This window comes from Asterias amurensis, chromosome 8 (assembly GCF_032118995.1).
Source record: "Asterias amurensis chromosome 8, ASM3211899v1".
Classification (NCBI taxonomy): domain Eukaryota; kingdom Metazoa; phylum Echinodermata; class Asteroidea; order Forcipulatida; family Asteriidae; genus Asterias; species Asterias amurensis.
Genome location: NC_092655.1, coordinates 12,863,422 through 12,890,240, shown reverse-complemented (window position 1 = coordinate 12,890,240; position 26,819 = coordinate 12,863,422). Strand labels below are relative to the sequence as shown.

At 38.0% G+C, this 26,819-nt stretch overlaps 1 protein-coding gene across 1 annotated transcript in view; it reads left to right on the top strand.

Annotated features, from left to right (window-relative positions):
- Positions 1-447: 447 nt before the first annotated feature.
- Positions 448-26,819, top strand: part of LOC139940616 (uncharacterized) — a 67,340-nt gene continuing 40,968 nt past the window's right edge. The window contains exons 1-2 of the mRNA XM_071936956.1: positions 448-601; positions 23,609-25,211. Of these exons, the coding sequence (XP_071793057.1) occupies positions 23,624-25,211 (1,588 nt within the window). The 5' untranslated portion in view covers positions 448-601; positions 23,609-23,623. The remainder of the gene's footprint in view (positions 602-23,608; positions 25,212-26,819) is intronic.

The following is a 26,819-nucleotide window of genomic DNA, read 5'->3' as shown; positions in this document are numbered from 1 at the left end:
TCACAAAGTTGCTAGTAAAATCAAGTATACATGGGTACATTGTTGTGTAGAGGGGGCAGGGGGTGCACAATAATAAATGATAAATTACTTTCTGCATTCACTCACAAATAAACGTAGAGGGCGCTACACCAATTCACAAATAAATAAACAAATAATAATGTTGGAAAACCAAGAGCCGTGCAGTACATATTCTCAAAATAATCCCCCTTTATTAGATGACCAAACATTCGTCATTTACCGGGACCTTTATTATTCGTTTTAGCATTTAAGTTATGGAAAATGTGTATTAATTGTGGAAAACTACAACCAACTACCATTAGTCTAAAAAAGCTCTTCTTATTCCATCGGGTTGTACAAAATACCTAACGCTTCTTCGCCGACTGCGGGCAGCAGGCAAATATTTTAACTTCGGATTTTCAGATTGAGAAATTCACCGAGTCGAAATTGCTTGCCCTAAATCTAGAGCACTGGGATGGCTGTTGTAGCAACGTTGACGTTCATGGCCGCGGTTCGGAGTGGCCGATCATGAAATACTGTTCCAGGTTGAAGAAACGACATGCTGATGTAAAATAGCTATGCCGTAATATTACCAGAAGTACAGGTAAGATATTATCCATTATAAATCTGCATGGATGTGTTGCTTCACTACGCCGTAAACACAAAAACAGGTCCCACGTTTTCAGTGTTTTCAATCCACCAGTTGTATGGGTGTGCATATGATGATGTAGTGCACCAGGCGTCCTGCCAGTGCCTGGCTTTACGAAGGCATCACTCCAACACTCGAGAATATTCATCTGTTTATAATAATGTATTTATTGGCTCAGACAAATTTATATTCATATGATTTGTCCTTCCTTCCCTTATGAATGATATTTATGACTCGTATCGTATGATATTCCATTATTATTTATCCTTCCTTTTCGTATGAATAATGAATGTGGTATGACTATGATTATGAAGTATGATTATGAATAAAATATGATTAAATTTTTATTATTATTTAGTTATATAAACAATAAAAACCCATATAAATGTCTAAAATTCAAGTCATCCAGCCAGAAGTGCATAACTCAAAATTCCCTTAACGGTGCCACTGCCAGCACTGAGGAAGCAAGCCATCTAGGATAACACAATAAACCCAGCAACTGGGTCACTGTCACTTGTTAAACCAACAACACGCAAGTACATTTACCTAGCTTGTAATTTTGACAAAAATGAGGAAGGCGCCCCAGTTACTTGGTCTAGTCTACTTCTAGAAACTGCATGTATAAAAGGCTCCCCGGTGAGCGAGGAGGAACCCTTTAGTTTCTAGAAGTAAGTCTAGCAATGATAGAAAGAGGGCAGAGCGTAATAACCTAAGTTCTACTATCGCGATAGAGGAACGATAGTTCAAATTCTAGGCTATTAAATCTATTACATTAGGAGTATGTAGAGCACTAAACTGGCTATACACATTTTTGAAAGCCTCTGCCATGTACGTCTGCCGCTGCTATGTTTTCATGCATTTTATTAGTTGCGATTACGTTACCCTTCTCCCGTTGGGAGAAGGAATAGCCTACGTTATCGCACTAGCATTTTATGTGATCCTTATTGTAATATTGTAGATTGGGTTTGGGTCCTTCTTCCTCACGTACGTGCGGAGTAGTAGTAGTAATTTAATCGGGAGGAGGGCTTGAACTTGAAGTTGACGTTGAATAATTAAAGTTCGCCACAGAACAAACAAATGACAAATTGAACTCGAAAGTAAGTTGATGTCACGATAAATGATTTTATTAAGAGTTCTCTTCTCGAAACCTCCTGTTCTCCAGTCTAGCTCAAACTAAACTCTTCTTCTTACATTCCTTTTCTTTATTCCAAACCTTGTTATTAATTATCTTCTAAATCATAATATTCTTAATTCCAAACCAACCGACGCACGCTCGCGCTTAGTAATTAGCTCACGCTTTGCAGTTGGTTATGGTAGATCACTACATTATTAACCATTGGCAAGGGCAGAGCGATTTTACAATCTAAGAAAACATTTGCCAGCAAGAATTAGCGCAGTCTTTTACAATCTTTTACAATCTAAGAAAACATTTGCCAGCAAGAATTAGCGCAGTCTGAGTTACTGGACCCAACAATGTTTTTTAGTGTCCAGTTTAAAAAAAGCATTGCTTGGATGCAGTACATGTAACTCGGACTTCCTAAAACTAGTACAATTGCCCTCGGTCATGTCAGTGGTGTTGTTGGTGTAGCTCTGATGTTATCGTTAATTCACTTAAAAAAAGAACCAGATTGCCTAGACCAATAAAGGTGCATGTTTTTTGAAAGCTTTGAAATATTAGCTGAAGTCAATCTTCTGACCAAGTTTCTTCAGGATTTGATTTCACAAGTGTCACAAGGTGGAATAGAGTAAAACCACATGAATGCATTTAAATGAGAAGACCTGGGGCCGATTTCACAAAGATCTAAGATTGATCATAACTGCAAACTAATCGTAGTTGCTTAGTAAAGTGTGATGTCACAATACAAATCACTATGGTGATCAGGTGATACTGAAAATTTGTGTTGTGATGAATTTTATTGCTTTGTGAAATCGGCCCCTGGACGGATATCGCTCTCAGTAAAAAAAATGCCTAGTACTAGTAGTAGCTAGGGGCATTTCTAAAGCGATTTTTTATTTGATATTCATAGAAAGATTGTACCTTGTACCTTACACCTATAGACCTTATGCATTGACGTCATCCAGCCGCAATCTTAGAGGAAAAACGGTGACAAAACAATCGAGACGCACAGGGCGCCCTACTGAAATGACGTCACATGCATAAGGTCTATGGCGGGTGGTAAAAAGTGTTAATTCATGGGCGTGACACGCAAACTTGTACCTGTGCTTAAGACAGTTTCTTCATTCCTATTGGTCGAGAGCAACGGCCGGGACAGTTGTGCCACATCACACGATACGTGCGACGCGCACAGCATTCCCTTATAAGGAGTTGTTTGCCCGAGGGCGGCGGAGGGCTGAATACCATTTCATAGCTGTAGGGGTGTTGTGTTGAAAGAAATCATTGAACAATTATAATTTTTGCATTTTTTTTTAAAACTTTTTGACCAAAAAGTGATGATTTTTTTGACCGAAAAGGTATTTATGAATGGGAATCAAAGTGTGTTGAATCGGTTTTCTACTAGTGGGTTAAACCCGCCGAGGCCTGGTTCTTTATAATTTACCTCAACTTCGTCTCGGTAAAATTATCAAGAACCAGGCCTCATTGGGATTAAACCACTAGTTGAAAACCTCTCACCACGTATTGATTCCCTTATTTATAGCAGGCCTTTCTGTTTTGTACTTATAGGTGTGCGAACAGTTAGAGTTGGGATGTTTAAATGGTCTTAAAGTGTTTCACCATTTTCTTTTCAAAAAACATTGAAATCTGTTTCCAAATGTCTTGAATAAAAAGAGACCTTCATTTTTCTTTTAAATGTCAGTTCTATACATTTTGCACTATACAGGAAGAATGATTGACATCCCTTTTGTATACGTTTCATGTAATTACATTACTAGCAATCCCCTAAGATTCATGTTATTTGTTTTGCTTTGTACGGTCCACTGTGGTTTGTTAGCAAAGAGCAAGGGTTACACAGCGCTCTATTTTTAATCCTTAAAAGTGTGTTGACATTTGCTCCTTTTTACAGAAGGGTAGTTCCATTAAAATTGTTAGGAACAGCTTACTGTGTAACGGTTTAAAGACAGTGGACACTATTGGTAATTTAATACTCAAAATAATTATTAGCATAAAGCCTTACTTGGTAACGAGTAGGCCTAATGGGGAGAGGTTGATAGTATAAAACATTCTGAGAAACGGCTCCCTCTGAAGTGACGTAGTTTTTCAGAAAGAAGTAATTTTCCACGAATTTTATTTTGAGACCTCAGATTTAGAATTTGAGGTCACGAAAATCAAGCATCTGAAAGCACTCAACTTCGTGTGACTAGGGTGTTTTTTCTTTCATTATTAGGTCTATCTCGCAACTGCGACAACCAATTGGGCTCAAATTTTCACAGGTTTTATATTTTGTGCAATATATGTCTTTGACAATTACAAACAGTGTCCACTGTCTTTAGGCAGTTATGAAAGTCACACGTTCCATTAAACTGTGTTAGATAAAAATTCTCTAGCCCTCGTTGGCTTTTATGAACACAGGGCAAGTTGTAGTTGTTAGGCCATACGTATAGGTCTTTGAAACAACAGTTATTACAACATCCCTTTATGTAGGAAAATGCTGGCCTGCTTTACATAGCCACCGTCGGACTGTAGGCCAGTGCGGCAGTTAATAGTGTTCTGATGACTTAAAGTCTCATGTGAAAGTTTTTGCTGAATACGCATATATCTGGCTGCAGCAAATGGACACCAACCCTTTATCTGAGCAATGATTCATGCATGAACCATTCCGCAGATTTTGATGTTTCGGCTGAAACAAATTATCAAAACTTTATCAAAGGAATCCTTTCTCAAAATAGTTTAACAGCTGCAATACGTGTACTTTGCACCAAGTAAGTTTTTTATGACATTAATTTTTGGAGTATGACCGTACCTTTAAAACATCAAAGGTTTGGATACATTTATGTCCAGATATTATTCTGGGATCTTTTATTTTCTTTAATTAATATCTTTATAGGCCTAAAATGCACTGACTGCTTTGTCACGCGAGGTACAAATCACATCCTTGGCACATTCAGTTTATTGTTAAAACATAATTAAAGGAACACGTTGCCTTGTATCGGACGAGTTGGTCTATAAAAAGCGTCTGTAACCGTTTTTTATAAAATGCATATAAATGGTTGGAAAGATGTTTTAAAAGTAGAATACAATGATCCACACAAGTTTGCCTCAAAATTGCGTGGTTTTCCTTTTACTGTGCGAACTAACACGGTCGGCCATTTATGGGAGTCAAAAATTTGACTCCCATAAATGGCCGACCGTGTTAGTCGACGAGGTAAAAGGAAAACCGTGCAATTTCGAGACATGGTTGTGTGGATCATTGTATTCTACTTTTACAACATCTTTCTACCCACATGCATTTTATAGCAAACGGTTACAAACGCTTTTTATAGACCAACTCGACCGATCCAAGGCAACGTTTTCCTTTAAAATGAACCTGATTGTTTCTTTTTAAAATAGAAGACGAGTTTGGGAATGGTTTATTCATCAATCTCAATCGTAATCTCATTGGTATTTCAATATGAAGTCTCCCTGAAAATAAAGTGTCCGAACGAGATCAGTTGCAATCCTCCAGAGAAGCGTTAACCATCCAACAACAAACCGTTCATGAATAATAAAAGAGCTTGTAAAGATGCTGTAAATCTCTGGCATATTTTGATTGCTACAGAAGCGCTTTTACATTGAACCCAGCGCTAAAGGTTTTTATCTGAAATGACCTGTGCCCAATTTCATAGAGAGCTGCTTGGAAGCACAAAAATTTGCTTAGCATAAAATTTCTTCCTTGATAAAAACAGGATTACCAACCAAATTTCTATTTGTTGCATGTTACTGATTTTCAGCTGTTGTTTGATTATTCTGAAAATCACGTGGACATTTTGTTGTTTTTATCTGGGAAGAAATTTCATGCTAAGCAAATTTGTGTGCTTAGCAGCTCTATGAAATTGGGCCCTGTTGGTACGCAAAGTCATTCCTTTAGCCATAAGTTTATATTGTTTTTTGTTTTTAACCAAAAGCTCAAGGGAAGGACAGAATTTGAAAACTTTCAGAAGTTTCACTTTTGAATCACTGTCTGTCAACTCTAAAATAAGTCTCTTCTCACACTTCCCACTCATAAATTGAATTTGTTCAAGTAAAAAAAAGAATGGGAAAAAAATGTACCCTCATCATAAATTTCTCACAGATTACCCAAATAAAAAAATGTGCCAATTAGCAGAATTTCAATTTCACATGGAAAATTATATTTTGCTAAACTGTACATTACGTACTGCTGCCCAATGCCCATTCATATTGAATAGGCCTAGATGCTAATACAACCTAGATGATCCATTACATTACAATAATGGCCATTGTGTGCAAAGAATGGTACCACGGGAAGAGGTTTTTGTATACATTTTATTAACATAATTTCAGACCGATGGAATTTCAAGGAGTCTTCCTCTCAATTCCTTTTCATACTGGCCTTATATCATCCTTGTTCTCAGGAGAAAAAAAACAATGGCTTCTCAAAGCCGCCATATAAACATAATTTGTTTCTCTAGACGTGCAGTGTAGAGGGGAAGAAGGAGTAGTAGGCCTATACTGTGTGTTTTCATCTTCGAGTAGTTTCCTCTTCTTGAGTAGAGGCAACTATTTAAAGCCACTTTCAGTAAACAGTATTGTCCAAGGCCCACACTTCCTGTATCACAACTTATGTATAATGTAACAAATCTGTGAAAATTTAGGCTCAATCGGTCATCGGAGTCAGGAGAAAATAACGGGAAAACCCACCCTTGTTTCAGCACGTTTCGCCGTGTCATGACATGTGTTTACTATAAAACCGTAATTCTCGATGTCGAGAATTGGTAATTGTTTTAATGTTTTCTCAAAAAGTAAAGCATTTCATGGAATAATATATTCAAGAGAAGTCTTTTACCATTACCTTCTGTAAACCCTAACTTTTGTTTTGTTTTTTCTTTTCCGAAAGTGTATTATGGCTTTTAAGATGAAAACATACAGTAGGTTTTACAAGCATTTCAAAACCTGGGGGTGCGGGTCAGGAGGAGGGGGGTGGGGGGGGGCATTTAGTTACTGTGGGGATGGGTGCCTACTTTTGCCAGAAATTATTGGCGCAATTATATTGTACACCTAATACAAGTGTATTGAACAGGTGCTTTGCTCTTTTGTTTTGCAGTTCCATCATTTTGGATACACTTACATTAAGATGTTTTTCTGCGGAATGATACAAGAATCCATTGGCAGGGAATTAACAAAATTGAAAGTTTATATCAATAACAGGTTCCTGGAGGAGGTTTAGATTACCCGCAACACACACACATCACATCTTGACCTTTGAGGGAAACTAAAGGATGCATGTACTGCACAATCCTCACATGTTCTGTTGCATTCTGTTAAAGTCTCTGATTTTGATTTATTCACTCACTAGGGAATATTCAAAAAATAAAAAATAAAAAAATTGTAGGGAGGTGATTCAAAAGAAATAAGTGAAAATACAATCATTTTAAAGTAATTAAAATATATACCCATATAAAAATAAAAAACAAACAAGATGAACAAAAACATACCCTCTTGGCCAAGATCATTTCATTCCTGATTTTAGACTACAAATTTGTTTGTTTTTAAAAGCACTGGACACTATTGGAAATCCCTGTTACTTAGCATAATAACTTACTTGGTAACGATCAATTAAGAGCTGTTGATAGTATAAAATGTGTGAGAAAAGGCTCCCTCTGAAGTAAGGTAGTTTTTGAGAAAGAAGTAACTTTCCACCAAATTTTGAATTTGATTTTGAGACCTACAAATTTGATTTTGAGGTCTCAAAATCAAGCATCTCAAAGCACACAACTTCGTATTACAAGGGTGCTTTTACTTCCATTATCATCTCGCAACTTCAATGACCAATTGAGTTCAAATTTTCACAGGTTTGTTATTTTGTGCATATGTTGAGATACACCAAGTGAGAAAACTGGTCTTTGCAAATTACCAAAGGTGTGCAGTGTCTTTAAAAGCCAGAAAAGCCATTGAAATTCACTGTTATTGGAAGCCTTTGATCTAAATATAACTAATACATGTAGGGTAGGATCTTACTAAACAATATAGTTAATGAGCTACATGTGTTGACGTTACATACTCTAGTGTGAAATATGCCAACCAAACACATGCACAAAATTTTGGCTCAATTGGTCATCAGAATTACAAGAAAACTGAAAAGAAAAAATACCCTTGTTGCACAAATGTGTGTTCTTTCAGATGCCTGAGAATGGTTTAAGGCCTGAAGTCTTTCTCAGATTCACTTATTTTAGTGAGAAGTTTCCTTTTTCTCAAAAACTCATTTTATGAAAGGAGTTGCCCCCTTCTCATTGTTTTATACTGTCAACATTTCTCCGTTGCTCTTTACCAAGTAAGTTTTTGTGCATATTTTGAGAAATACCTAATGTACCCTGTGCCTTTAAATAGCTCAAAATTTAGTGACGTTAGTGTTTGTAATCTCATGGTTGTAAAGATGAAAAAATTGAGACTTGCTTGTTAGCGGGTGACACTGAATGAGTAGAAATTAGTTCTTTGTGGAGATCTTGAATTTCTTCTTTAAAGGTGCAGAGCCATTTTCATTTTGCAAAGAGCACTTCCATTGGAATATCAAAGAGTCTGTGGGAAACTTTTGAAGGGCATGTCTTCTGTGACCTTCATGTAATTCCTGTACAGTCTTGTCATTCGCAGGGGTGTATTGTGTTTGTGTGTGACACTATCGTAGTATCAGTGAGTCTTAACTTTGCCATTTCAGTGAAGGAATCTTCTTTCCCCTGCATAATGCATTCAAACATCCTAAAGAGAACCTTGCATCAATTACTAAAATAGAATCTCTTGCAAATGATGTCACAAGGCCTAAGACTTATCATTGGCTGAGATTTAGAATTACAATTAGAATCATGCTTTATTATTAAGGGAATAAAAGGGTAGCGACGAGTTCTTTAACGGTCTTTAAAACTGGCAGGGTCGTTGCCGTGTGATAAAGGCCCGAACCAAAGGCGAAGGTCTTTATCGCACGGCTACGATCCTGCAAGGTTTTAAACGGACGTTTAAGAACAAGTCACTACTCTTTTATTCCCATAAATGCCCTTTTGTCAAAAAATGAAGAATCTGTCTGATGTGCGTAGGTTGTGTGTACGTGCGCGCGCTTCGAAATAGATTATGCGCGCGCTTAGAAATAGATTACGCGCTGTTACTTATAGTTATGAAATGAGCGTTCGGCGTGATAATATTGGCGTATGCGCGTGCCCAAAACGCGGAAGCCGGCCGGTTATAAACAGCTCTAGCTGGTTGTTGTCAACCGCTTAAACCCCCACATGTGACGCACTCTCCATCAATAAAGGTAGTGTAACTGTCCGGGGTATTTATGAATATCAATGATTAAAATCAATCACAGGAGTTTGAAGTATTGATCTGACATCATAAAAAAACTATATCGTAAATATATATTACAAACAGACTAAATACACAATCATACACTAACAACAGATCTGCCTCTAGCCACCGGGCAATCTCGGTGGTCTAGTTGGTATGACACTTCTCTAGAATTAAAAGGTCGTGGGTTTGAGTAATATTCCTGTGATTTTTTCCACAGAACTCGGGTAAGTACTTGTATACAGTGCTTACACACGGTGTGTATGGGTAAAAAACAAAATTAATAAAAACATACCTAAAAACTACAATTACTTCGTACACGGGCGATGGAATAAAACTATTCCAAAGATTATAATTTTTTTGCTTTTAAATTGATCTCATTCCTCTTCCTGAAGGCATCAACTGTATTCCCTGAGTGATGGATATCCTGGACTGTATCATTGACACGCTTTGTAACTCTCTTTTCATAGATTGTCTCTATTTCATGCAATCCATGTCTTTATTTCATGAATCCATTTCAACTCCGATATGTAAGATGTGTTTTTAGCCTCATGATTCAGTTTATTGATTTCAGAGCCATTGTTCGTTTGGCCAATGCAAGCGGGCTATTATTGTACTACATGTGTTCCTCCTCTCTTTTAATTTCCCAAACAAGAATTTGCACTTTTTACCAAAACACAAACTTACAGTTTCTGCAATCATTTTATTTAAAGCAATCGCAAAAGATCGGTAAACAGTATTGTCCAAAGGCCCACACTTCGTGTATCACAACTTATATAAAATAACAAATCTGTGAAAATTTAGGCTCAATCGGTCATCGGAGTCGGGAGAAAATAACAGGAAAACCCACCCTTGTTTCCGCACGTTTCGCCGTTTCATGACATACATGTTTAAAATAAATCCGTTATTCTCGATATCGAGAATTGGTAATTGTTTTAATGTTTTCTCAAAAAGTAAAGCTTTTCATGGAATAATATTTCAAGGGAAGTCTTTCACCATTGCCTTCTGTAAACCCTGTACAGTTATTTGTAAATCTGTGAACTTTTAATTTTCGTTCTGTTCAGAAAGTGTCCAATGGCTTTAACCATGTAGACCTACATTATATTTGAAGCTGTCAAAATGCACCCCTAGATTTCCACTCCAGGGTCAAACAGAGTATGGCAGTGCCACTTCAGAACCCAACATTTGACATTTTATTTCTGCCATACCTTACGTCGATAAACATAAATGTCAACCGTTGTGTTGTAAGGAATTATTTTCACAGCTGACAACTTATTAAATAATTGACTGAAAATGTGAGCATCCTGCCCAGTACAACAACCCAATCTCCACAATTACGAGAAAACACCTGCCACGTTTGTGCTGTTTATCCCAAAATGAAAAGGTCTTAGGAAATGCAAAGTGGCCAACATTTGCTCGTGGACTCCAAGGGGTTCTTAAAGATGTTGTATTTCTTGGATGTTCGAACTGAAATTTTCATTTCAAAATGACTAAATACAGACCAATTTTAGGCTTACATACATTTTAAGTAAGCACCAAAATTCTTAGTCGAGGATTAAAGGAACACGTTGCCTTGGATCGGACGAGTTGGTCAAAACAAAAGCGTTTGTAACCGTTTTTTATAAAATGCATATGGTTGGAAAGATGTTTTAAAAGTAGAATACAATGATCCACACAAGTTTGCCTCGAAATTGCGTGGTTTTCCTTCTACTGTGCGAACTAACATGGTCGGCCATTTATGGGAGTCAAAATTTTGACCCCCATAAATGGCCGACGTGTTTCGAGGCATGTTTGTGTGGATCATTGTATTCTACTTTTACAACATCTTTCTACCCATATGCATTTTATAGCAAACGGTTACAAACGCTTTTCAAAGACCAACTCGACCGATCCAAGGCAACGTGTTCCTTTAACAATACATCATTACATAGACTGTTTATAATAAGAAATTTTGAACAATGAAGATACTACCAAAGCTAATGAGCCAAATTGTAGGTGTACAGACTACGTGCATAATTTAATGGTTGATGCAATGCCCAAATTCAGAAGACATTCTCCAATGGTGTAACTAGACAGCGTAGAATTTAAAAAAAAAATGTTTTGAATTTGTCTATTTTTGTTGGGGGGGGGGGGGTAATGGGGAGCAAGGCAGTGTCTTAGCCAGGAATTTGGAAAGTGGGAGTGCAAACTGAAAAAGTGGGAGTGCAACCTAAAATCACTAGAAAAATAGAAACGTGTGCGTAGCCCACAATACGAGCGCGCACCGCCAAGTCTGTCTCACCCCCGCCCCCCCCCCCCCCCCCCCCCCTCTTAAGGGCCCTGGAAGCTCTGGCTACTGTATGTGCTCTCTGGTGGTTTGATGCATTTCTGGTACCTATTTCTGTGACAAGTAAACTATTTTGTTTTAATTTGTGTATTGTTTTGAACTTGAAAGTGAGAGCCTTTAAAGCACAGATATTGTACAGGTGATCGACGTCTGCTATTTAACTCTTTGAAATGTTTCTGGGTCAATATTAGGCCAGTTCAAAGCAGTTACTTGGACCATGGAGCTGTGTTTGGACCCATTTAGCATGAAATGATTCAAAAGAGATCAAATAATGCAGTACAAGTTTGCTGTCAACAACATATGTTTTGCCATGTCCCATGTGTTACTCTTGATACAAAGTTTTGCTTAAAGACTAAAAAAAAATGAAGAGGTATTGAAGAAGAAATTAAGAGTTATCACTTACTAATGTTAGTTTTGTTTCCATTCTTGTCCATTCGATTTCAGAACTATAGGCCTAAGGTCAAGAAGCTGATAATAGTTTTTGTATTTATTTTAAACAAATCAATTAGTTAATGTAAAATAACGATTCACACAAGTATTTGCAACCATCAATATGCCAAGAGTGATTTACATGTACCATAATTGTTTGCTTAATTTAAACTGACTGATCATGGTAATTAATATTTTCCTTAGTATGTGTTAAGGTTTCATAACGTTTAAGTCTTCCAGTCTGTGGAGAATAAAGAACAAACAGTTACGAAAGACAGTGCCATTTAAGTAGTTCCACTGGGCAAAAAAACGTACCATGCATTGAAAAATAAATTTAGGAGGTCTACAGCAAAACTGACTTGAGATTTGAAAAGAAATATGAACCAGTTTTTGATCCTTTTGAGCGGAAAATAAACATTGTTTTGTCAACTGCATTAACACCCATTAGATGTAAACATTGAAATCCAAAAAAGTCTCGATGTTTCAAACAAACTCTACAACGAACAAACGATGTGCCCTTGAATTTCTAGAAGGAAAAAAGATCGTCATGTTTGCCGCCGTCGAGTTGGGAAAAACTGCGGAACCAATCTACAAAGCAACTGCAGAATGTATGCGGTAAAAGGTGCACTGCACCGCGTGTGTAATGTGTGTTTTGTGCGTTGTGTTTTGTATAGTCGCAATGTGGTCAGGGTTTTCGAGGCAACTTCGAGTGATTGTTTTATGGTTGCGTCGTTGAAATTTTGATTCAAAAAGCAGGAAATCTGGTAAAGCCAAATCTAATCTTACTCACTGCTGTTTTTAAACTGTTCAACAACAAAAAAATAATAAAAGAAGTTCAGTAATTTTCACTGAAATTATTTAACAGCACGGCTTCACCCAAGCCGTGCATCAAATTTTTGCCCGTGTTTTCAGCCCAACTGACCGTGCTAACACGGCAGGCACGGCTCGCTAGCTAACACGTTGGAGCAAGGGTTCTTAGTGGGTCTCTCTGGTTCTGCCAGTGGCATTCTTGAATCTTTTGTTTGACTTTATTTACAAAGCAGTGTTTCTTGCGTGCGCGTAACTGGTCATCACAGGCATTGTTGACCTTTTTTATTTGCATATTGGTCATACTTAAGAAAAGTTTGAAATCAAGCTAAGAGGCACTAGGCACCCTACTGTTCTTGATGACTCCTGAAGTATGTTTACTGTGCAGTGTGCATACATCATGTACATGTACACCAGCATCTGACCATAGATTGTGCTATTGTATTGGCCAGCAGGTGCAGCAGAATCAGGAGGCAAGTTAAAAGGCAGTGGGTGCTGACATTTTGATAAATACCTGTCAAGGTCTCCGATGTATTAGACTTATTTAAGGCAAAGAAGTTGAACAAAATTGTAGCTACACTGTATAACAATTTTGAGCATGCTTTGGTAAAATATTCTTTGAAATTATAAATAGATCAATTTGAACAAAACAATTCTTACTAGTTAAATTTGAGCATGCTTTGGTAAAATATTCTTTGAAATTATAAATAGATCAATTTGAACAAAACAATTCTTACTAGTTAATAAGAAATAGACTGAGGTGATACATATCAATGTACATGTTTGCCTATTGGACTTGAATTTTGTAATTATTTTTGGGGAGAGGGTTTACTGGACCAGAATTCTGTTAACAAGACCAGACTCAAAATAAATAATAAACTATGGAGGTATGGAAATACTGTAAAACATCCATGAATATTAAAGGAACATGTTGCCTTGGATCGATCGAGTTGGTCTTTGAAAAGCGTTCTGTAACCGTTTGTTTTAAATTGCATATGGGTAGAAAGATGTTGTAAAAGTAAAATACAATGATCTACACAAATATGCCTCGAAATTGCGTGGTTTTCGTTTTACCTCGTCAACTAACACGGTCGTTTATGGGAGTCAAATTTATTAACTCCCATAAGTGGCCGACCGTGTTAGTTCGCGACGTAAAAGGAAAACCGTGGAATTTTGAGTGATACTTGTGTGGATCATTGTATTCTACTTTTAAAACGTCCTTCTAACCATTGCATTTCATAACAAACGGTTTCAAAGGCAACGTGTTCCTTTAACTGACCCAGTTTAACATGCATTTTTAAAAGTTAACTTTTTTTATTTGGACTTGTGCTAAAAAAGATACGTAAGAGAAGGTCTGTATGGGTATTGAAAACTGTACTTCATTATGTCATTCCTCAAAAGAATTAAAGGGTGGCAGGGGAATTTTTTATTATCATATTTAAAATTAAAATGTTGACATATTTTTTTTGTTCTAAGATGTTTTGTTGTAATTTTAAAACACCTTGCCCGACACCAACACAAATGGCCTCATGCCCGTGGTTCAGAGACAAATTTCAACCCTGATTGTACATTCCTTTAAGATTGATTGAGTACAGGGTTTTTAAAATCAAATTATATTCAAAGGGACGCAAATTGTATTGTTGGTGATGTGATAATTAACTTACCTTTAAGACTGATTTTGGTTGATGGGAAAATCAAATTAAGTGGCTAGAATAGAGCCTGAGAGAGGAACTGGTGTTCCCGAACGACCTTAAACCGGCTGTAGTTGGGTCTGGCCAGCTAGGTCTTCAAGATCAATATGGCCTGACATTGACATGAGAAACGTCAAAGCTAGTTATTGGTTGTGTCCACGCAAGACATATTGTAACCTTGGTAACAACATTATTTAATCTTGTATCGTGACTTGTAAGGTATTGTGTGTTTCTTTGCAATTATTTCCATTATACATATATGTGGAGATTCACACAAGTAGAAAATTCAATTGTTTGCATTGAAGACTGCTAAACTGTAGGTACATGTAGGTCTGTTATTTTTCTAGTTTTCCTCTTTTTAAGATTTGGCGGCACATGCCACCAACCTCTTTCATTAGTTATTTTTAATTGTTTATTTATTTATTTTCAAATGATCTTTACATATATGCATACTAAAAAAACAAAAAAATACCCTCAGACAACCCCGTCCAAAATGCTTGGGCCACCCTTTCCTAACGTTGTATACAACGATTCCCTATGCACTTCCCTTTCACAATAAAAACATTTGTCCCCTGCCCCCCGCCCCCTGCCCCCCGCTCAATGTTGACTGTAACTCAGAACACAATCGGCAATAGGAACCAACATTGAAAGGGGGCAGGGGGGCCAGCGAGATATGGCAGGGATTGTTATAGCTGAGTTGGCAGAGAGCCGGCACGTTAATCCAGAGATCATTGGTTCAAGTCCCTCTCTAGCAAATTTGTCTTTGTTCAAATTATTATTATTATAAATATTATTATCATGTGTCAGGTTGTTATTCCTGGTTTTCATGTTGTGGTTGTGTGTGCGACAATGTACTACAGCTCTTTGAATACGTGAACTTGTTTACTAATCTTAACGTGTAGGTTGATTACTTTTACTATTAAAGACAATGGACACCATTGATAATTGTCAAAGACCAGTCTTCTGACTTGGTGTACCTCAACATATACGTTAAATAACAAACCTGTGAAAATTTGAGCTCAATCGGTCATCGAAGTTGCGAGATAATACTGAAAGAAAAAACACCCTTGTCCAGTTGTCACACGAAGTTGTGTGCTTTCAGATGCTTGATTTCGAGACCTCAAATTCTAAACTTGAGGTCTTGAAATCAAATTCGTTGAAAATTACTTTTTTCTCGAAAACTATGTCACTTCAGAGGGAGCTGTTTCTCACAATGTTTTATACCATCAGCCTCTCCCCATTACTGTTACCAAGTAAGGTTTTATGCTAATAATTGTTTTGAGTAATTACCAATAGTGTCCACTGCCTTTAATGCGGATGTGTACATAGGATACCCTGGATGAACAGAGAGATTATTGTGAAGCTTGGAGGAAATCTCTTCCAGAAGGAATTAAATTAGAGACATGCATAAAACATATAAAATCTTTGTTCAATTTGGCTCATTAGCTTGGGTAGTCAGCAGCATGTGAAAGAAATTTGCAGGACTTTGTGGAAAGGCCAAAGGCAAGGCTCTTGTAAACAATTTTTTCATTTATTTCAGTGATCAATTAAAATTAAATAAAATATAATGTTGAAGGGTTGAACAATGAGGTTTAGCATGTAGCTTGGATCTCACTAGGTGCTAATATTCGGCATGTACACTAACAGTATGTAATATTGTAAAGTTGCTCTCTAAACACAACAGATGAACAATTTTGGCTATATGGAACAATTAAATGCATGGTTTTTAAGGTTTAATGCTTATTGCATGATGTCAGTATTGAGCTCTGCAAAATAATCACTTTTATTTGTGATTTATCAATATTCATATATTGCTGAAAAACCGAGAATAATAAACAAATTAATTGCAATTATTTAAGTCAAAGGTAGTCAAGAAAAATAATAAATAAATAAAAATGAAAATAATATTATGTAACGGATACGGAGCAAATGAAAATTGGGGAATTTACAACTATTAGCCAAAAAAGGCTCGTTTGAAAAGCCTGACAAAAAAAATTTTGTAAGAAAGAAATTACTGCAAAAACAAAAGCACTAAACGAACAACAAGCTTTTGCAAATAACTCAAAGAGGAGTGTGTGACAAAAATAAAATTGATAAGAACAGTACGCACACCCTTTGCCTGCTTTTCCTCCAATATTTTGGAACAGCAAAGTGGGTATTAAAACCTCTGGTGTGTAATACAATATGTGTGCATTGTGAATTTGTCTAAGGAAACAACAAGTTGCATCTTTAAAGGCACTGGACACTTATTGGTAATTACTCAAAATAATTATTAGCTTTAAACCTTACTTGGTAACGAGCAATGGAGAGCTGTTGGTTATGAGAAATGGCTCCCTCTGAAGTAATGTAGTTCAGAGAAAGAAGTAATTTTCCACGAATTTGATTTTGAGACCTCAGATTTAGAATTTGAGGTCTCAAAATTAAGCGTCTGAATTTGATTTTGAGACCTCAGATTTAGAATTTGAGGTCTCGAAATCAAGCGTCTGAAAGCACACAACTTTGTGTGACAAGGCATTTTTTTCTTACATCTGTACATTATTATCTCGCAACTTCGATTTATGCATATCTTGAGATACACTAAGTGAGCAGACTGGTCTTTGACAATTACCAATAGTGTCCAGTGTCTTTAAACACAAATTTGGCGGATTCTCATCCCCCACATTGATGCCTAGCTACTATTAAATCACAGTCATCCAATTACTGTTCCCGCAGGAAACAAATTGTCCTTTGAGCTCTGTGTGACAAATTATTCCTCTTTTAAATCATCAACATTTTAATTTTTTGTTCTCCCTCCTCTTCAATTAGAATTGTTGACAGATGATATTTGATCAACATTGCGAGAAGTGCCACAATTGAAATTGTTATCTTTGGACATTTCTATAGGAAGTTGCAACACAAAACAATATTGCTTCTTAAGTCATCAACATATTACATGTTTTTCTGGGAGATAATCCTTCTCTCACTGATTCTGTCAGCATTTACCCCCCCCCCTAAAAAAAGGGAGCCAAACTGAGGATGTAAACTTGTACTACATGTAAGATTTACATTGATTTAATTATTATGAATTTGTGTGTTGTTTGGCAAGGTATAATATTCTTTTCTTATTAAGTTTGATCAGGGTTGGACGTGTACACTGTACAGTACATGTACGTACATTTCTTGTGGTGGATTTAGTGAACAGATGGCCCTTGGTAAACATTTGCTATGAATCCTAGAAGTTGCTTGAGAGTCTGCCCTAATACGATCACCTGATCGCAGAAGTCTGTCCCTGATTTGTTTGCATCTTACCATCTCCCACGCAATGAAACACGTCCAAGTCAGATGAGGAAATTAAGTAGAGTTTGCTATTTTTAGCTCGAGCACAATTACAAGCCGTAGTAAATGATAATTGGAACGCTGATAATGAGCTTGTGTGCATGGTATGTAGTTAATGGTTAGTGAGTCCCAAGTAGTGATTTCTGAGTTGAGTCTTGAATAGTTATTCCTAAGTTGAGTCCTGAGTAGTGATTCCTGAGTTGAGTCCCAGGTTGTGATACTTGAGTTGAGTCCTGAGTAGTGATTCCTGAGTTGAGTCCCGAGTTGTGATACCTGAATTGAGTTCTGAGTTGTGATCTGATTTGAGCCATGAGTAGTGATTCATGGGTCAAGTCCTGAGTAGGAAGTCCTGAGTAGTGATTCATGAGTTGAGTCCTGAGTTATTAGTGACTGCTGACTTGAGTTCTGAGTTGTGATTCCTTTCTTGAGTCGTGAGTAGTGATACCTGAGTTGAATCCCAAGTATCGATTTCTGAGTGGAGTCCATGGTAGTGATACCTGAGGTGGGTCCTGAGTAGTGATACCTGAGCTGAGTGCTGAGTAGTGAACCTGAGTTTAAGTCACGAGTTGAGTCCTGAGTTGTGATCCTGAGTTGAATCCTGAGTAGTGATTCCTGAGTTGAATCCTGAGTAGTGATTCCTGAGTTGAGTCCTGCGTAGTGATTCCTGAGTTGAGTCCCGAGTTGTGATACCTGAATTGAGTCCTGAGAAGTGATTCAGGTGTTGAGTCCTGAGTTTTTAGTGACTCCTGACTAGAGTTCTGAATAGTGATTCCTGAGTTGAGTCCTGAGTAGTGATACCTGAGTCCAATCCAAAGTATCGATTTCGGAGTTGAGTCCATGGTAGTGATACCCCAGGTGGGTCCTGAGTAGTGATACCTGAGTTGAGTCGTGAGTAATGATTCCTGAGTTGAGTCCTGAGTTGTGATCCTGAGTTGAGTCCTGATTAGTGATTTATGTCTTGAGTCCTGAGTAGTGACTCCTGAGTCAGCCAGACAAACATTTTGTTCTGTTCTGGGGTTTAAACTGATGTAGATCATGAAACCTACATGGGATACACACTTGTGTGATCAAATTGTAAGAATGTGTTTAAAACAAAGTTGTTATGAAAAAGTTACAAGGGAGAAAAGTTGGTTCTTAAGTACATGCTTATCAAGAAGGAGGCCGCCCTGGTGTGTCTGGCAGTGAATATATCTTTAATCACAAAGGCAAAGAAGAAGAACATACGTACAGTACATGAACAGTCATGACAGTAATACAACGTTTGCTCAAGACCAATCAACACCTGTTTCACTGTAATTTGTACAGTTTTGATACTTCTTGCCCTGTGCAGGTTTTTGACAATACACAGGGCATCAGGCTAAATGTACATTACATTGTATGTCTACATCGTTCATTTAGCTGTGTTTGTACTTTGTGCTTGTAATTGATTGCGAGTGAAAATAGAAAAGGCTGTTCCGAGCTTTCTATTTTTAGTGTGTGCATGAATCGTAAAAGTCATTTGTGTTTGGTTTGTATAATCTGGATGTTAATTCTTGTCATTGATTGGACACGTAATTGCGATCTTTCTTGTGTACAATAACATGCTGTACAACATAAACAACTTTAGTGAAATGACACTGTTTGCTGTTAACAAATTCATTACCAAGTATGTTTTGTGGTTTTTCAAAGGTTAAGTGTTCACTTCTCCCCATATTACATTGAATGTGAACAAAACCTGGGAATACTGGGTAATGTTTAAGAATGGACTTTTTACTGATGATGTAATTTTTTTTGTGCCTAAGTTTGAATTTTTATTTTGTTAATTTTTAAGTAATTATTTAAAAATGAACAAAATAACAATTCAATGCTAGAGTTTTTACATAAAAAAAATTGATGCGAGAGTTTTACATAAAAAAATTCAATGCTAGAGTTTTTACATGTCAAAGTAAAGGAATAAACACATGTTATTTTGGGCAGCTCTGCGTGTGTATCATGTACAAGCCTGCATCTGCATACAATTTTCTAGCCCATTTTATAATGTAATCTTGTTAACATCGGATCTAATGTGGGTCTATAAAAAATGTACACAAGTGTTGGTCGCTGAAGTGTGTAATTTGGAGCAAGATTTGGCTTATAAAATATGAATTGTAAACCACTTTCATTAGCAAAATCTCATCCCGGACTAAAGTGCAGTACAAACTTTACACTGTCAAGAAGTGAGCAAATCCAATTATTTGTGGGCAAGAAAGGATTACTTTCCTATAATCAGGTGAGGAGGTACACACAAACGTAAATCTCACTCCCTGCTTCAAAGGGTATCCCTGAGACACTCTGAGACAAATTGATCCAGTCCCGGGCATGGACATGTACAGCAATTGTACGTACATGTATGTAGTGCCACACTCACAAACGTAACACACAATGTGTACATGTCTAGGAGATACCTGATCGCGCTTGCTAAATATCAGAGGTTGTCGTCTAGTCCCACATTTATGCGTAGATCTTGCCTTAGCCGTGGGCACAGATTTCACCCTTTTGTGTGTGTAGTATTTAGGTATGTTTTTATCAGAACACCACATGCATCAATTCCTATGTGGGGGTTCAGAAACGACAGACCTGTCTCAAACTTGACTCTATTCAAATACTAGGAAATTGTTTTTGATTTGGTCTTGCCTGGAGGGTATAATGAACTTCTGAACTGAAACTGCGCGTCGATAGGACATGTAGCCGTATTGGTTATATGCTAGGGACGTGTGTGGTTCGGTTTGAACATCCTCCCTACTGTCCGATGTTGATTGCCCGTGGCAGCAAGCCAGCCCGCTTGCCATAATTCCATCACTTCAGACAGTACTTTAGAAAGCATGTTGGGCGTACATCAGGTAACGGATGTATCAACATTTTAAAGGGATAGGATTTTTTGTGGGTGGGTAAAAATGGCACAATTACATAGAAAATACGAGCCTGTGTGCTTCGTTTTTGAAGGAGTAAGGGCACCAAGGCATTTTCTCCTTGTTATAAAGGGCACCTTATGAGGAAATTGTAAATTCTACTGTTTCAAGGACACCAAGGGGGCACGGAGGAAAACACCTTCGTTGCCTCCTTGAAGTATCTGGCCTGAAACTACATGAGTGTTGGGTTTCATTATGCATTGTAGACACCTTGCATATTAACTCTTAAAGAGCCAATAAAGGATGATCTCAATATTTCAACTATTACCTTTTTACATGTTTTATGGCCAAAAAGACATCGTAGATACCGGTTAATAACCATTTTACTCTCAAAATTTGCATTTAGTAACGAATAACTCAGGTCAAAAATGCACCCAGCCGCGCGGCTTTTTCAGCCGAGAGTCAAAATCGGCTTATCTATTATAATGACCTCTTGACATGCTTGACGCCAGTGACGATATTCCCCTAATTGGGTGTGAACACAGTTCTCCAGCTTTGGCAAACTGAGGGCACTATTTTCCACACCAAATAGAGCCACTGACGTCACGATTCCTTTGTCGCGCAGGTTTGTTTGACCCCGCGTTTTTCAGAAAGAAAAAAATTTTTACCATGTTTTAACGTGAGGTAAAAGACTCGTTATATTTTTTTAATGTTTTGGTCTCCAGCTATTAGAAAACTGTAATATCTATATATTTGAGATCATCCTTTATTGGCTGTTTAATTAGAGACGATTCACCTTGGTGTCTTTGCCCTTTCAAAATGAAAGGGTACAGCTTTCCCGAGTCATTGTTTTTGCAAATAAGCACCATTTGAAATATTGTAGTTTTCTATTTTGAGCGGAATTGAAAGCTCCTATAAATTTTTCTGAATGTACAAGTACATTTAAGTAATTGTTCTTTTGCGTCATGCCATTAAAAAAGATCATTAATTTTAGCAATCCACGCAGTCAACATTCATATTCCCAGTGCTTTTTACACAAATATCTAGTTGCATCTACTCTGCTAAATTGGATACCGATTTGCATGGCTAAAAGGAAAGCCTAAACCCTTTAGCACTCACGCAATATTAAACATAGCGCCATTCACTCCCGACCGCGCCATTGAAATTCACATGATTTCCGGGCTTACCTAAAGAATCATCAGACAATTTTCGTTGTTGAATTTTCTTATGTTACAAGTTGATGTACTTTATAGAGGATAAAACAAGCTTTGGAATGACTTTTACAGTTTTTTTTTTTGCGGTACCAAATTTAAGCTGGGAGATTCAACAAATACAACAAAGTTATGAAACATCGTTTTTGTATGAATTTAATTGGAAAGTTGTGCGCACAAGTTTTCTCTTGTCTCAAAGGAAAACAAAGCTACAAAAGTGATTGAAAATAATCACAACATACATTTGAAATCAAAATGAATGCCTCTGTTACCAACAGATTTAACTTCTAAAACCCTTTGTAAAATCCTTTTAAATCACGGTTTTCTGTGTATTGCAAATTGATCAGAAGGTCGCTAATACTGTGTTCATACGCGGGTGGTTTGTGGGACATAAGGCATCGACACAGAGAAAAATCAGCTAAAAGATCTTCTTGTGCGTCCCAAGCACTACTGTGAAAGGACTTCCGACCTTTGAATCTGTGAAGGTTGACAGCGTAGGTTTTTCTAAATGACGACCATGTGCTATCTTTAGTCTACATAATATTGCTTGGCCATCATGTATTTTTAGCATACATACTTTAAAACCACACTCCATTTTGAAAGCTCAACATTCTGAAATGTCAATGTCATCCTCTGGTTGCTCTAAATGTAGCAAAATGAACAGTATGGGGGGGGGCAAACAGGTGTTCATTTGTAGGTGTCAATAAGAAGTGGAACAATGTAAGTTCTAGATTGACACCTGTAAGAAGTTTCTAAGTGTCTGCTAGAGTGTAAATGATTTATAACCAGCCGGAATGATGGAAGGGTGTTCATTAGGCAGGTGTATTCAACACATGATTGTCTCAAACTGTTCATAGACCTTATGCATTGACGTCATCCAGCGGCCATCTTAGTGGAAAAACGGTGACGAAACAATCGAAACTCACAGATTTGTACGCGCGGCGCACAGGATTGGCCAATGAACAACCTCCTTTTGACCTCTAGGTGAGGGCGCCCTACTGAAATGACGTCATGTGCATAAGGTCTATTACATTTAGCGGAAGATTTGTTCATTCCAAAATTTTACTGAGATCCAGGGTTGGATTTCACAAAGAGTTAAGACTAGTCTTATCTCGAGTTAAGGCAAGTTACTTATCCAAACTTAGGACTACATTGTAGCTAGCCTTAAGTTTTAATTATATCCTAGGACAACTCCTACAAGTCCTTACTCTTTTTGAAATCAACCACATGTTTCTCGTTTAAAAGTAGGATACATCAGTTTGTCTGCTGATGTTTCACGCTTTAAATTTTAAAATGTTAAACTCTGAGGCGGAGGAGGTTTGTATTTTAATGTATTTAATTTTAAATTCAATGCATTGATTATGTTTCTTTGTGATGTATTCATCATTGCACAAATAGTTTGTCATATTAGTAATGCAGGCACTGACTACAAGTTTGTATTCTGAAATAAATTTGGGAAATAACTCCTACATAATAAACGTGTACATTGTACTCACAGCAGGCCTAAGAATTACATGGAGGTCACAGAGGTAATGGCCTCCTTTCCTTTGCCCCTGTTTTTTTTTAGCAGTGTTGCCTTTTCAAAAGTGTCCCATAAACTTTCAGATCGTTACAATGGAAATGCTCTTTGAAAAATGAAAATGGTCTTGCTCTCTCAAAGTCAAAGATGAAATTCCAGGCCCGCACAGACCCACAATTGAAATAATCATATTTTTATTTTCTAATTTTATTATGGATTAACTAAAAGTACTGCCCACCTGTTTGAAATGACTGTCAATTATGTTCCCCCTCCCCTTGAAACCTCTTCTTGCAATGTGTCTGTCTGGCATGTCTGGGACCAAATTTGACACTTACACTTGTTTTTCCACAGAATATCTGGGCGAAAATGATGATGGAATCACCAGTTGGCCGTCTGCCCCCTCTAAGGGTCCTTCATGAGCAACCAGCTCTGGATCTGGACACCCCTCCGCCGTCACCAGCAACAACAAGCGAGGCCCTAACGATCCCGATCATCTCAAGGAGCCCTTCTCCAACCTCCCAGTCCTCCTACTCACAGTACTCAGGTGAGGAGATTGAACACAGTATCAGGAATCTATCTCAGTGTTACCAGATTCTCAAACCAGAGCATCACCCCTGCCTCTGCACACATGGAAGGGTGTCCTCAGCCTTCACTCACAACAAGTACAGTGTGACTATAGCGGAGTATTACTCTACTCTACAACGGCTGATGATAAGTCGCTCTCGGCTGTACTTTGCACGCGAGTGTGCCACAAGGGTTTCACAGCTTGCAGAGTTTGTTCAGAGCTTGCAGGTGGTGGCCCATGAAGAGTACAATACGCTTCAGGCGCTACAAACAGGCGGAGATGTGGAGCCATACACCAAGATGGAGTATCTGGCAATCTTTTGTGAGGATCTACGAATCCATATGAACCACTGGATGTCAATTCAGCACAGACTTTATACTGATAAATACCTGCAAGCTGTGCTGCCAGAGTTGTGCCAAGACCTGTCTGCCCTGCAGCGGTCCCTGACATATTGGCGGGATTGTGCAATGTGGTGGCTGCACCAAATTATTGCAGTTGGGCTGAGAATCTTTGCACACTGTAGCCCAAACACGGCCACACAAGATATGCTTTGGAGTATAGTAAGAGGGATTGAGAACTTCAATGGGATGCTGGATTTAATCAGGAGTACTTGTAAGAATACAGATATGACATCGCATGGCCGCCATCATCATTTCAGATCAGCTTCCTCGAGATTCAACAAATTCATTCAGCCATTTCCAGTGAACAGAATATTAAGTATATTATCCAAAGAGCGCTCCAAGTTAGCAAGCTTGCAGATAATCTTTTTCCTAATGCGGAACCAAAGCTTTGTACATTTAGCAAAGCTACGCCCTCTTTCATTTGACTGGCTCACTTACCCATGCATTATCAGTGCAAAGGCCTCCCGAACGCCATCTGATCAATCACCCAGTTCTGCTTATCCCACTTCTGCCACCGTTGCTACATTATCATTAAAAGACTTTAAAGCTCAGGGACTTCTGCAGGAACCATCTCCTCAATGTGCAATTGAAACCCAAGAAGAGGGTTTCATCTCCAAACTGCTTACTGCCATCTCATCATCGACAGGTCTATTACAGAAGCATCAGCCTCTCATGTCAGATGGTGAGACAGCTTCTCGAAAACCCAAACTCAAGTCACCTCGCCGGAGTGGCAACAGGCACGAAACGCGGAAGTCGGTACGCTGGGGAGACTCACTCAATGCGCATATCCAGCAGGAGTTCTTCAGCTCCTACATGGAGATGATGTGGACATGTTGCAGGGATGAGTTGAGGGACCTTCTGCACCGTCCTGGTCTAGGCCTGGCAGACATTGCCCTGGAGGGCATCATAAGTCTTGGTCATGTGTACCAGTGTAGTGATGCTTTGGTTGTTGCTCTTGGGCACTTCATTGAACAAGCTTGTGGCAAAGGTTGGTATCAGCATTTTCAGATTTGTTTTCGTTTGTTAGACACAATTGCTAAACATGAGATAATGATGTGTGAGTTTGTTCTTTGTCTTCTTTGTACATGTACTCAAGTGACATGTCGTGTACATTTACATAGTACATGTACATTGTACATGTAGCTACAATTGCAAGGACTCTGATACAGTGCGCTGTCATGATGTAACTTGTCTTTGTGGCTGAAGCCCGGTTTATACTTCCTGCAAATGGGAATGCAAAGCGAATGTTGACGTCACAAATTCCCACCTAAATAATTTGCATGGGTTGACTTGTGCTGAACTCTCTTGCAAATTCGCAGCAAAAACATCAAATTCACAAAAATATTTCGCTTTGCATTCGCATTCGTAGGAAGTTTGAACTGCTGGGCTTAAATAATCAGGGTGCGATTAGGAAAAACTATAGGGGGACTATCATCACGGTCATAGCAGGTATGTGACTCTACCTGGAGTTGTATCCTAGCTGTCACCTACATGTACATGCATGGGCCTAGTCTTTGCTGACCAGATCAGATCTAAGGCCAGCACACACATGTGTGTGCAGTAACTGGGCGAGAGTTCATAACTCCTTGTACATGCACAGGCTTGCTATGATTATGATGACAGTCCCCTTTAGCCATAATTGCTTCTCTTCACCCAGGGGTAAACTGGCTACTTGGAATGGCAGAGATGGTTGTTGTGTTTGTTTAAGGTTTATTAAGTGTGGTAGGCCTACATACTTTGCAGCACAGGCTGTATACATGTAGACCTACTCCTCAGGGATCTGGGATGTTTTTAGTAATAAAGAAATAGGCTCGGTGACCAGGGTAACTACATGTATGTTCAAGGGCCTTGAGTGCCACTGTGGTTTGAGCTTGGTACAAGAAGTCAGTATCATAAATATTATTACTGCAATGTATGCAGGCCCGGGAAAGGTCAATTTCAAAGTCAACACGCTTTAGTACATAAACATTATTGATAATTGGCCACAAACAAAACTTATCAAAAATTGATTATCAATTATTGGTTTTCTTCCTCGATGTGAATTGGTATGCAAATTAAAAGGGCATACTTGTTCACCAAAATAAAAGCTGCATTACAAACATGACAAACAGATACAAAGGATATTGTCACTTCCAATGCGCTAAAAAAAGGTCCCTCTTTATGTATCATTCTCTTAGTGGGTCACTTCCTTCATTGAAACACAAAATTGTCTGAACTATAATATGTAGTACTAATAGTAATAATAATACTGGAATAATAATATACAATACAGTTCTTATGTAGATGGCTTTATCACACCCGAGGGCATCTCAACATTTTCATTATTTTGTATACATCTTCCACAAGGTTTGACGAGCTGTGTTCGAAATACAGTCATTTGACCAGTTCGGGATCATTGACCGGTTCGGGATCACTTCAACTTTGCAATAACCAAATAATTATATCACTTCTCATTATTACCACTTTCTGTTGATAAATGTGAAGATTAACACCCATTAAACCAACAAACCCAAAATAAGGTGCCAAACATCACCAGCCAATAAGTTTTGGCTGTTTTCCTGAAGGTTGTCTGCGAAATTTATCATTTTTTTGTTTA